This window comes from Macaca fascicularis, chromosome 9 (genome assembly GCF_037993035.2).
Source record: "Macaca fascicularis isolate 582-1 chromosome 9, T2T-MFA8v1.1".
In the NCBI taxonomy this organism is placed as follows: domain Eukaryota; kingdom Metazoa; phylum Chordata; class Mammalia; order Primates; family Cercopithecidae; genus Macaca; species Macaca fascicularis.
The window spans coordinates 80196134-80210361 of NC_088383.1; the positions used below are offsets into that span (position 1 = coordinate 80196134).

Genomic DNA, 14228 nt, shown 5'->3' on the forward strand with positions numbered 1-14228 from the left:
GAGATCATATTGTTATAATTGTTTTATGTGTATGTTTTAAACTTCCTGCTATGTTCATGCCCTAGTCATCTAAAGAAGAACGGAGAGGAGGAGGTCAGGAGACAATCTTCAGAGTAGGCAACTTTCTCTGGAATTCATTTATTTAAATCAATCTTTTCCTTATGTATATATAAGTTTTATAATCTGTATAATATTGCTTTCATTCACAATGTAGCATTTCATCATCACATACTTTATTTTCATTTTAATCTAGAAACTGTCTTTAATTTCCACCTCTGTGCCACTCTAAAAATCTAATCTACTGGAACTAGAGTCTAAAATAATATGCAGTCAATACAAATTTCTCTTAAAATGTAACATGTTATATTTCATGGATTTTGCTATTAAAGAATAAAGGGATGTATGCAAAATATGTCTCCAATTTTCTTATAATTCTCAAAATCTTCCATTTCCAATGTGCACTCTATCTGAAGTCAGAAGTTAACATAATTATAATCTGCTAGATTTGTATGAATTTTAAACACACACACACAAACTAATTTGATTGATTTACTTACAGAAAGCCATATCTTGGAAGATGTCAACAAGTGTATCATAGCCTTAAGAGACCAGGATGCTGATAATTTAGACCGTGCTGCGGGTGCTATCAGAGGCCGGGCAGCGAGAGTTGCTCACATCGTCACGGGTGAAATGGACAGTTACGAGCCAGGGGCTTACACAGAAGGTGTAATGAGAAATGTTAACTTCCTTACAAGTACGGGTAAGTCAGTTGCCAATAACAGCTGCACTGTTTCTCATATCTGAATCTACATAGATACCGAATATTCATACATGTGGGAAAGATTCCAGTCTGTGTTCCTTCTTTTGACATATATTGCCACATAGTGCTTGTATTCTTTGGTTATGCAATTTGAAATTTATCTCTGAGAAGTAAATATATTCATTGGTGAAAAGAGGTCTTCTATAAATACATGTGTTATGTAAATTACCCACAGGCCTTAGCCAGAAACCATTTAGAATGTTTATTAATGCCTTATCTGTTAGGAGATATAATTAGACTGATATGGTATTAAGTATGTGATAATCACCAAACCCTCTCTTAACTGTATCATCGATATCCCTAGGTTTTTGTTTACGTTACTTAAACATAGCAAGTCAGTCCTGTGTTTCCAGAGAAATGCTCTTACCTTCATCTGCAGTCTGTTTGCAAAACAGCAATTTGTTCTTGCACATAATCTTCTTTGATTGCATAAGAAATATGGAACCAGTATTTTGTGTTGGTTGCAGCACTCAAGTTAATATTTTCTAAAAATCAGCCAGTAAATGCTTCGTTTTTGAATCTCTCAGTAAAATGACGTTTTAATGCTATGGTTAACCTTTCTACAAGAAACTTACAGAAGTGTCTGAATTCATATGGATTCAGAAACAATGAGGACAATCAACTATTTTTATAAGTCATAACAGCAGAACTCCTTTCTGTGAAAACCCTTTGTGAATCTGTGAAATCCTCAGGTTAGATTTTTTTACTATTGTCTCCTAACAGTAGGGTGATGGTGCATCTGTGATTCCTAAAATATTTGAAATTCCAACCTTAAGTTATCAATCCTAGAGAATCATTTTTCATGTTATGCATATGGAATATGAAATTTGATATGCACATTGTTTAGCAAAAGGAATAGAAGGGACAAGGATGAGTCATTTTTTAAGTTTTTCTTTTATTTTTGAAGTCACTCCTCAAAATGAATTAAGAGAAACAAGCCAACAGTTGAATAATATTCACTAGAGACTAGGTCTGAAGCACTATGCTGCAAGGCAAGCTTAGCAAGGTTTGCAGGGAATAGATGATCAGTTTTGCTGTTTTTCTAGCAAGTTGATAAACAAAATCATTGATGAATCTTGGCATATAGTTTTCTTATTATCTCTTTGAAATATTTCTAAAATAATGCAATGCTAACAATGTGGTAAGGAAAGATAAAACTCTTGATATTATTAAATTTATATTTCTATATCTGCTCCTCAAAGTCACCGGTATCAATAGGGCACATAGTAGTTACTTTTTCAATAAGTTGTGGCAATATATTTACTTGTTTAAAAAGATGATTGTGCTCTAGTCATTCAGTATCTCTTCCATAACTAAATTTAAGCACTACTTTCTTGTTGGTCAAAATCGAGTATAGAGTTATCTGTGTCCCTGATTTTTTTCTACCTTCTGAGAATAGCATGTAAGTAAAAGAAGAATGTAACAGGGGTTTTTTTTTAGACAAATAAAAATTTCCTATCAGGAATTGATTAGGTAAAATCTAGCAGGACTAATATTTTGCCTCTGTCTCAGTTTTATAATCTTGTTAGTCTTGTGAGCATGCTCTTTATGATCATAATGTCTGTTTGAGGTACCAGGTTTACAGTTTTATGCTCTATCACTCCGAAATCAGAAAATTTTGAGACAAAGTTATTTACACACTTCAGAGTTTATTAATCCCTCTTTGATTTGTAATAACCTTTCCAGATAGCTAATCTATATGGCTATATTATCACATTCAGAAGAGAAAAAAAATCTTTTTTTCTTCTAATTAGTGGTATATAATTTTAATTAAAATTCTCTAGGTAAATTATGTTCTATATCCCAAATAAAATGAATATAAAATAATCCTAGGTTATTGTGTATAAACAGCATCTTATTATTAGTGTAACAGTATAGTTTATGACATCCCAATTTTGTTATTTCAGTTATTCAGAAAATTTTTGGTGTATCTTTGACAAAGCTTTCCATTTTTGTTTATGCCTAATTCCAAACTATTCTCCAAATAGCTTTCCTTGAAATTTATGAAAAGCATGCCTCACTAAAGGGAATTCTGAGCAATAAATTAGATGAGAAAGCTAATTAGATCAGTTTGATCTTAACCAAAGCTGAAAAATGTGAAAATTTTCTTTCCCATGGAGATATTGTCTATGAAAGATACTTCCCACTACTCTGTCCTCCACAATTTACTAACAGGAGATGTTCATCTTTGTTTGCATCTGTTTCACATCTTAGACTTATTATTTATAAATAATTACCAAATTAAATAATTGGAAAATCTTGTTTTGTGTTATGAGGCCTGCATAGTTTACTTTTTAGCAAGTGAACAGTAATATCTGTGAACTGTTTTTCTCTGTTTCCTTTTCTTTTATACAGTCTTCAGGATTTAACCCTCCTTTCTGAAAATGACTTAATGAGGAGTAATTGTGAGTTGCTGTTTATTACCGAGACTTTTCCATCTTTGCAAAGTTTGCCTTAAAATACTGTCATAAATGATGAAATATAAGCCATACTTATCTCAATCACAAAGAATGTTTTTAGAACATAGCACCTTTGATTTTAATCAGACTTTGTAGCTTATTAGTACATTTTCAAAATTTGATGATTTTCTAAGTGTTTTCTCAGCATTAAGAAGCAGGGCTGACCTATTATATCTCAGGAAATTATATTGTTCACAAACTCTAATGAAATGTAGTCAACATCTGGAATGCTACGTTTCACCCAGATAGAAGCATAATATTGTAATCTTCATGTGAATTTCTTTATCCCACCCCATTCATCCCTGTTACTAAGCTCCTCCTCCCATCAGGAATTCTTAATAGAGAAGATAGAATACATTAGCTTTTTAAATAAATAATAAACCTTTTGGACTGTAGTGTGAAGGCTTACAAATTATACTCTTAGTGTCAACTTCAGTTCTTTTGTACTATGTTGGGGAAAAACCTAAACTGGAGGTGGAATGACATAGGACATTTTTGTGTGATTTAGAACTCTATACAAATCAGGAATCACCAGGCCCCAGAGCAGCTGCTGCAAACCCCCAAGCCCCACCTGGTTTTACTGTTAACCAGGCTCATGGACCAAAACAGAACAGGCACATAAATGAATCTGACCAAGATATCCTGGTGGCATCCACTGTTGGCAGCTGGCAGTGATGGCAAATACAGGTTCATTCATCAAGTATTGAGACCAAGACTGGAAAGTGTGTATCCAGAATTCCCTCCTTCTTAGAATGAACAAGTGCCATATAGTTACTTTTTTTTTGTCTCAAAGGCAAATGAGACAGTTGAAAGAAATTTTGAGTCAATAAATGTTTCTAAAATTTTGTTATAAATTGTTTATTCCAGTTTAAACAACAGGTAGAGTTTTAAGATGTATTTCATTTAAAACTTAATTTAAAAAAACTTTAATAGCAGTTGGTAACCCCTATCAATTCCCTTTCATTTAATATAGTTTACATATACATATCTTGCATTTTGTAGCTTGATTAAAACATGGTACTTTTTTTTTTTTTTTGCATTGCAGGTCTGTCCTACAACCTTAAATAGTTATAAAAACTAAAGGTTTTAGTTCTAGCATTCCTTGCCCTCTTCAGTCCAGCAGTGTTTGAAAATTGGTAGTCCACATACTAGATATGACTCAAAGAATTTTTATGTGGCCAGTGGAGTTTTGACTAACATAACTTTCATGGGAATTGGCTGGAGCTTAGTGGTGTCCTCTTTTTCACTGAGCCTTGGCCATGGTCTCTACCATGCCATAGTCCCTTCCATTCTCTCTCATTATATCCCCAGTCTTCTTTGCTCAATTTACCTTTTTGAACTCTGGAGGTATTTGATTTCACCTAAAATTTTATTTCTATTTTTTTTTTTTTTTTTTTTTTTCTGATGTGGGCCAAAAGGCACCTTCCACAACACTTAAGTTAATACTTCCATAATGGCGGGGATGTGCCAAGATTATTAACTGCCATTACTCTCTTTTTAAATATCTCTACCCCTTGTTTCTCACATCAAATTCTATGCATATTTCAAGAGAAAGTGTATATTCATGTCCTCTAGAAACCTTTGGCAATAATGAATTCTTTCTGTTCTCGTGCACTGTAGCTCTTAAGGGACATGCCACTCAATTACATCATCCCAGACAAGTATATGCTCTTGATGAACTCCTCAGATATACTAACATAAAAATGGCTTTTCTGGGCCAGGTATGGTGGCTCACACCTGTAATTCCAGCACTTTTGGAGGCTAAGGCAGGTGGATTGGATCATGAGGTCAGGAGTTCAAGACCAGCCTGGCCAACATGGTGAAACACTGTCTCTAGAAAAAATACAAAAAAATTAGCTGGGCATTGTAGCATGTGCTTGTAATCCTAGCTACTCGGGAGGCTGAGGCAGGAGAATTGCTTGAACCGAGGAGGCGGAGGTTGCAGTGAGTTGAGATTCTGCCACTGCACTCCAGGAGGGGTGACAGAGCGAGACTCCGTCTCAAAAAACAAACAAAAAATAAAATAAACAAAAAAAGGCTTTTCTTTCAAACTGGAATATGAGTTATAGGGGAAAAATACACTCATATTATTTCTCTTTGAATCTCTCCCAGGGCCTAACATTGTGTCAGGTGTTAGAATAAAAATAAAAATAAAAATAAAAACCCAAAACGAAACCTCTTGAATTAAGCCTCTAAGGCTTTGCTAATTCTATCCCTGCAGTTGGAATGATTGCCTTTTCTTCTCTACTGCCCTCTTAAAATATAACCATTCTAAACACTTTCTCAAATGCCACCACCTTTGCAAAGGAGCTTTTGATTCCCTTTCAGTTAGAATTAATTGCTCCATTATCTGTATTACTATGAGCTTGTCCTCTAGTTAATGTTTATTTCACTTTGCCTTTGATCATAATCAGCCATTTACATACAAGTTTCTCCCACAAGATTGTAACGTCCTTAAAGACAGACATCACACTTTCTTTATTTTTATTTTCCCCGGTAGCATCTACACATAGTAGAGGGGCCCATTGATCATTGATCACCAAGTCCTTCTCCAAAATTTAAATTTAAAATTTACTGCAAGGTTACACTGCGATACAGTCTAGTTAAGCAGAAGAATAAGTTGTCATCCCAATTCAGGAGGAAAAAAACCCCTCAAAACAGTAGGCTGTGTCAAAGGATGGGGCAGAGAAAAGATTAAGAAAGTGATTCATTACTGTCCACAGTTAGATCTTAGCCACTTCCAGAAAACTTGGGGTCAGATTTTTAAAAGGTTCTTCAGCAAGCTTCTGAACAATAGATCATGAATATTGTGTATTCAATTACTTACAAGAACCATCATTGAACTACATCTGTTGAAAGATCTGACTGAACCTAATTTCAGTAATGCTTCCAGCAAATCCCTGTAAGGGGTAGTGACTATGCTTTAACATTTGCGAACTATCGTTGGTGAATTTCCTCCCCTTTTAGCAGTCTGAACAGGCTTTCAAATTATATACTTTCTGCCTTTTGGATTAAACATTAATCTAACTTTTTTTAAAAAACACAATTAGAGAGCATTAACAAGAGGTTTCTGTCTGCAGATCACTTGGCTAACCTGGATAACTGTGTGTCTTCGTGTTGATAATTCTAAAGTTGGAAATTAAATTACAACTCAGTCTCTCTAAAGAAGAGTAAGATCTCATGACCATGGAAGGGCTTCTGTTCCCGTAGGAGTGTGGGACCTTAGGTAACATTATGAGTTGAAGAAAGTAGCTGTTAGAACTCCTGAGTGGAAAAACCTGTTTTCTGTTCAAGGAAGACTGGATTTAAATAGGACCCAGATCTGGTTAAGAGACTAAGGATCTAGTTAAAGAACTAAAATAAGAATGACAAGATTCTCATCTTGCCATTTTAAGTAAATGAACATACAAACTTGTCAGAAAAAAGAAAGTGCTATAAAAACCGCAATCTTCAATATGTATTGTGTGATGCAAAATCTTTTCTGACCTTTTTGACAGGGTACATGGAGTAATCTAAAGTGACACAGTTGGTAATAGCCTTATTTAAAAAATAAAAAATATTCTGACACATTGGTAGAAATTTCATTGTTAAACGAGGAATAATATAAAGGACTTAAGGGTGGATATTAAAGAGGGGTTGAAATACTGCCATATCTGCAAAATGTAAACTATGTAACTAATGTGGTTTGCTGTGTCCCCACCCAAATCTCTTTTTGAACCGTAATTCCTGTAATCCTCATGTGTCGAGGGAGGGACCCAGTGGGAGGTAACAGAATCATAGGGGTGGTTATCCCTATGCTGCTCTTGTGATAGTGAGTTCTCACAAAATCCGATGGGTTTATAAGCATCTGGCATTTCCCTTTGGGGCACTCATTCTCTCTCCTGCCTCCCTGTGAAGAGGTGCCTTCTGCCATGATTGTAAGTTTCCTGAAGCCTCCCCAGCCATGTGGAACTATGAGTCAATTAAACCTCTTTTCTTTATAAATTAGCCAGTCTCAGGTGTTTCTTCATATCAGTGTGAGACCAGTATGAGAATAGACTAATGCAGTAACTTTGAGATTTTTGCTGAATGAAGGATGGGTTAAGGACAGTGGAGATGAATTGGCGTGGACTGAAAGGAAGGGAGAATTGGAAGATGAACCGGAGAATGGGAACAGGCTGTGTGGTTATTCACCAGTGCAAAGATGTTCCAGAGGTCTTGTATCTTCTGTAACTCTAGAACACCTGCGACCAGCCTCATATGGATATTCTCCAGGGAAACAAGATATCATCTAGAAAAAGAAAGAGGTTATATATTTCATTATGATCCTACTTTCCCATATATCTGTAAAATGACTAATTCAGATTTACTCTATGAATCTTTGTGTGCTGAAGGCAGTAGAAAAATAATTTATTTTTTAAAAGATTAGACATGAAGTATTAGTTTTGGTTCTGGGTTGCAAACAACTGAAATTAAGAATGGCTAAATTAGACAGAAAAACACAGGAAGGCTGGAGAACAAGAAGAGAAAACTGGCAGACTGCAAGGGACACTTCATATAGGAAACACAGTTAAAGTCATCCCTAAAAATAGCTTTTTGAAGTGCCATTCCAGCCCCCTCTGAACATTTAATGCCACTAACGGTATCATAACATTATAACACTGGACCCCACGGATGGTACATTTATTTGCTACCACATTTCAGATAGTTCTACCATTGGAATAAATCATAAAATATCCCTACTTTTTCCTCACTTGCTTTAAATTCAACTTCCCGTGCCAGAAGCATTATCTTAGTAGAGTTTAAATCATGTGCCCACACCTTGGCTGTCAGCATACATAGGGGTGAGCACCTGGCCTTTGACCTTCTTTGCAGACAGTGCTCTGCCTCACACTAAGACTCTTACACCGGCATATTCCCTGCATAATAATGGGCTTTGAAGTCTGTTAGCAAAGCGGGGAGTTGGGGATGATGAGAAGCAGGAGAGGATGATTATCAACAAGGAAACAAAAGGACTCAGAGAAAGGAAATTAAGGATTGATGTTGCCAACTTAATTGGACATCACTGGGACAATGGAATTACTTGCATCCATATTGTGCAACCAAGAACATTGCCTTCAGCAGCTCGTTGCAAAGCCAATTCTTTTAGATGGTTTATGAAACCTTTAAAATAGGCATAAAAGCCTGCTTTATTTCTGGTAGATTTATTAAACAAGGTATCATGACACCACTCCAAATCGAGGTACATTCCAGCGAAGATATGCCATAGCTGAATATATGATGTGAATATGATTCTATGGCCAAGACAATAGCTTCATAAAACAATGTTTGTTTTGCTATATCTGTAAAAGCATAAAGGAGTCTATGAAGGTTTTCAAAAAAGGGGAAAGTATATCCTTCAGTGATATATTGAGGTTTCTTCTTTCTTTACAATGACAAAAGTTAACAGGTCTGTATCCTAGTGTTCAAATGTAGAGTGATACTGAATTGAACTGTATCATTTTGTTTTAAATCCAAAGGAATGGGTACTTTGACTTCATTAATTTTTAAGATTACTAAGTATGAGACATCTTTTGTAACAGCATAGACTAGTGCTTTCTAAGATCATAGTGTTTAAGGCTGGTCAGTGGTTCATACCTGTAATCCCAGCACTTTGGAAGGCTGAGGTGAGAGGATTGCCTGAGCCCAGGAGTTCAAGATCAGCCTAGGCAACATAGTGAGACCCAGCTCTACGAAAGAAGAAAATAATAATTAAACAATATTAGCCAGGCATAGTGGTACACACCTGTAGTCCCAGATACTTGGGTTGAGGTCTGAGGATCGCTTGAGCCTAGGAGTTTGAGGCTCCAGTGAGCTGTGAATATGCTCCTGCACTCTATCCTGGGGAGGAGTGAGATCCTGTCTCTCAAAAAATAAAAATAAAAATAAAAATGAATAAAATCATAATGTTTGCACAGCCACTGGGAAAAAAGAAGTGGCTGCTCAAGGCCTGAGGGGATCAGAGACTGCAGTTATCAAGCAGTCTTAGCTCCTTCCCAGCTACCTTGAGAGCTATGGAGGTCAAGATCTGAAAGCTCCTCTCACTAACACACACCAGTATGCCTCAGCAGAGTTGTTAGGAGCTCTGGGCTAGACAGCTGTCTACTGGGTAATCCAAGAATTAAGTCTCTTTGAAAGAGAATTACTGTAAAATGTTTTATAAACTGTAACATAGTGTATGTTTTTAAAAATGTAGACAAACTGGCAGAAGGCTTCTCTCTTCCATTTCATCTCAAAAATCAGATTTATGAAACTAATGAAACCACTCCCTTCAGTTGTTACAAGTATCTATTTCATGTATTAATAGCCCTCAGCTGCAAAGACAGCTAATTTTACTTTTTTAGAGGTCTTTATATACAGCCAGAAAAGTCTGGTTATATATTTATTGATGTGAGCTGATAAAACTTTTATATACTCATCTGTAAAACTAAATTTGAGGTTCAAGGTCACTGAGGCTGGAGAATAAACCAAGATATTATGTCCCCTAGATTTTCTTTCCTCTAGTTTGGGAGAGAACATAAACCATGTGAATTCGAATGTGTAAATCAGATTGCATTTCCCCTGGTGGTAAGTAATTGGTGCAGGCAGCAGAACTTAATTGACAATAGCTTTAACCATTTCATCCCCACCCTCTTCCCAACTATGTCTTTCATGCCAATTTTTATGTGATTCCTCAGAAGTAGTCCTGGTTGGGTGGGAGTGGTTACAATGGATATAATTATATTGCCACGTTTTCAAGATAAGAGCAAGTTTACTAGATGAAGAATTAAGCATTTCTTGACATAAAAGCAAATGCTGAAAGGGCATATTGTTGCTAAGAAAAAAACAAATCAGCAGGCCAACACTTGCAAATGACAATGTTATCTACAAGCTTTATTAATAGATGTGAATATTTTATTCAGTGAAATCAATTGTCATGCATAGGTAAATTAAATACTATTTAGCTCTCTTTCACTTGGGAAAAAAACTGAAAACAGTGGATATCATAAGATCATCAGTAGAGAAAAATTGCTTGACTAAAGGTGGAAAGGATATTTTAAAGATAGCCACAAATGGAAGAACAATTCTGAGAGTAGAACAAGTGGACATTGACCAGGTGTCCACTTAACCAGCTCAGGGAGGATAGAAGTAGTTCAAATAAAGCCAAGGAGACTTTAGGCAGCTGGAAAGCTGTTTCCACTGTGTGCCAAACTATGATTTCTGCTGACATATATTTTCACTTCATAAATAAAAATTTCTAGCTCATGGTAATTTACAACTTATTCTTTCATCAATTACAAAAGAAAGTATTACTGCTTAACAATACTACACAGCAGGCTAAGGACCTGGGAAGAGATTTCTTCTCCTGAAATGTATTAGTATCCCTGTGCTATCTTGCAAAAGGTAATATATTCTAGTGATCATCCACCATTTAATTTTACTGTCTGCCAAAATCTGTAGCAGTTAAAGTTAAGTGAACAATTTATATTATAAAATTCCTCTGCTGATATAGGGATTTTTAAAGGTATCATTTATTATAAACACTGCTGGCAGTATTTCTTTAAGATTCCAGATATTCTAAAGTCTAGTGTTGATTGTAGGTTATAGTGATTTAAGAAAGGTTATACACATTCCTTTACCACATGCCTCAAAATGCTTATGTAAAAAGAGGAATTAAAGTATGGATGTTCATAAAAAAATGAAATTATTTTTGAGGGGAGAAGAAGTAAGTTAAAATATTGTACTTCTCTTGCCATCTCTCCTACTTTTTTTATTTATATATCCTTTAATAGCTACTTCTGTTAGTAAATCGGTATCAATGTTTTTCCATTATTTGCATTTATTAATGTGTTTGCCCTATCTTCACAATTACAATCAAATAACTTTGAGTCAAGGTACCAACAATGTTTTGTTTTGTCTCTTCCATCTATTTAGAAAGCTAACACAAATGTAAACTGAAAAGATATAACTACCCAGTCCCAGTCTAACATCCCGTTAAAATAACAGTAAAAGAACACAAAAGGGAATAAACTCATAATGGAAAATGCATGGGTATAGGATTATCATAGGAAAAAAAAAAAGATCCAGAAGATAGAAAGCAGCTGGAAACACGGAGATAGATGAGAGAGAGCAGCGAAAGCCTCTATCTAAACCGTGCACTGGACGGCTCTGCTGAGGAGCTGTGAGTTCCTGCTTGACTGTTGTTAGACTTCTTATCACAACAGAGTTCTACAAGGCAATGAAGAAATGCCTTCATATTCCATGAGAAAATTAATATGATCTTAGAATACTATATTCATCCAAATTACGTGACCAAATAAAAACCTTTTGGTGTGCATAAGAAATCAGAAATGTAACTTGTGTAGATCCTCTTGAGAAACGACTTGAAAATGTGCTCAAACAAAACAAGAGATGGGAAAAACAGAAATAGTAAGACATGGAAAGCTGAAATAGTGATTCTAACCCAGAGATATAATGAATAAAATGACAAGTTGGCAGATGCCAAGCAGGTCTAGAAACCAGTGGATCCAAATTGAATACAAAGTCAGTGGGCTCCCAGAAAAATTAAAAAAAAAAAAAGAAAAGAAAAGAATTCTAAAAGAAGCCTTAAAAAGATTCAGAAAAACAGAATCATTAAATTAGTCACATGATAAAGCAATTTGCTGTCCTCTCTAAGATGCATTACTCTACCAGTCCCCACCCAGGAGGCTTAGAATATCATGACTCTAACTATGTGACCCTAAAACTGTACAATTCTGCTTGCACTGCTATCAGCTTATGCTTAACTTTTTGTGTTTGTTCATTTCCTATATTTGTCATGTCTTTTGTCATTGTTAAGAAACCAGATTTTAGTGTCACATGGCAAACATCTGTTATGCTGGTTTTGAATATCTATTGCATATATTAAAGATATGTGTATATGTTTCTATATATTTACAATATTATATATAAATATATGTATTATAGGTAATGTTGTAACTATATATGTATAGTATATATTATATATATAACACATCAGTGATTGATTTATTTTGCTTTAAATGATCATTTGGAAAAGAGTTATCTTACAGCTGGGCTGGAACTCCCCATGATTACCTGGAGGTCCGATACTGACTTGTGGCCACAATAAGAAGGAGTGAACTAGTTTATATTTATAATACATTGTTTAAGTTTGAAATCACCTTGTTAGTACCAAGAGCCAGCTTGTTTATATTGTTTCGGGGTGTGTAGATTGATGGCTCGCACATGGGCTAGCCAGTTACATAGCATGGCTTGGCTATGTGATCAGTGGGACGTATATCCTGAAGATTCATAATTCAGAGATGAAGCACATCCTGTGTGACTGAGAAAGGATTCTGGGTAGGTGTGCAAGTCTCCCGACCCCGGCTGTGTGGGCTGCACGTTCTTTCTTCTTGAATAGCTCTTCTCTGAGTAGTTTCCATAGAATTTTGTGAACCCTTTCAATTATCCAACACCGTCTGTAACTGTTGTCGTTATAACTCATTTATTTTATTTAAAAAACCCACTGAAGATACTAGAACACACACACACACAGACACACACACACATCTACCTTAATCACACAGAGTTAAGCAAGTGGTTGCATTAGGTTTTGTTGCTAACTGCTCTGTTTTTATTTACTTTTTTAAGGTGCTCAGTCAGCTTTTATAATTAGACCATCTCAGTTCATTCAGGCTGCTATAACAAAATATCTTAGTCTGGGCAAGTTATAAACAACAGAAATGTGTTGTTCACAGTTCTAGAGGTGGGGACATTCAAGATCAAGGCATCAGCAGATTCAGTATCTGGTGAGGATGCATCCCTCATGGATGATGTGTTCTAAGTGGTGGAGAGGACAAACAAGCTCCCCCAACCCTCTTTAAAAAGGGTGCTAATAACTGCTCATGAAGCCAGAACCATCATGATCTTCATCTTTTAAAGACCCTGCCACTTAATACTATTGCATTTAACATATGAATTTTGGGGGGACACATATATGTAGACAATAGCATAGAGTTTGTGCAGTCAGAATTGCTGAATCATGCTTTTTTCTCAGAGAAATTTCCAAGCTCAAAAACCTTAAAGATTTCTTTCATTTAACTTACACATTATACCTAACTGACATACATATTATATCTCATTAGTTAATTGGCAAATCTTTCTCACAAGTACTGACTCAGCCTTTCATGGCCTTTCCTGCAACTGTGTGAGCTGTCCACCAAATTACAGCTTCCTAACTCTGCCTCCTTAAAAACTGAGAACTGCAACAGACATTATCCTCTCCATATTATTTATGCTGCATAGCAAATCTGCCTAAAATTTAGCAAATTAAGACAACAAACATTTACCGTCTCATAATTTCTGAGGGTCATGAACCTGGGAGCAGCTAAGCTAGGTGGAGTTGGTCAGGGTCTCCTGTGAGGTTGTATTCACACTGTCGGCCAGAGCTGCAGTCATCTAAGTCTCACCTGAGGCTCAAGAATCTGCTTCCAAGCTTATTCACATGTTTTTGTTGGCAGGAGGCTTCAGTTCCTCACAAAATGGGTACCTCTGTATGCTGCCTGTATGTTTTCACAACATGGCACCTCAGTGTGAATGATCCAGATGAGAAAAAGAGAGAGAGTGAGAGAGTGAGAGAGCCTAAGATGGAAGCCAGCATCTTTGTATAACCTAACTTCTAAAGTGGCATACCATCGCTTTTGCTGTATTCAATTTGTTAGAAGTGAGTAGGGCATGAGTACCAGGAGGTGGATATCACTGGACCATGTTACAGGCTGCCTACTACAACTTCTAAATGGCTTATATTCTGAATATGCTTCATATGGTCCCATGTCACCAATTAGACTATACATTTTTAATTTATTGTACCTTAAGTTCTGGGTTACATGTGCAGAACGTGCAGTTTTGTTACATAGGTATACACGTGCCCTGGTGGTTTGCTGCACTCATCA

The 14228-nt window shown here is 35.9% G+C and overlaps 1 protein-coding gene across 3 annotated transcripts in view; it reads left to right on the top strand.

Annotated features, from left to right (window-relative positions):
- Window positions 1-14228, top strand: part of CTNNA3 (catenin alpha 3) — a 1764647-nt gene that overhangs the window by 1301280 nt on the left and 449139 nt on the right. For all 3 annotated transcript variants that reach the window (XM_065521050.2, XM_005565734.5, XM_065521052.2), the window contains one exon: window positions 560-760. In XM_065521050.2, the coding sequence (XP_065377122.1) occupies window positions 560-760 (201 nt within the window). The remainder of the gene's footprint in view (window positions 1-559; window positions 761-14228) is intronic.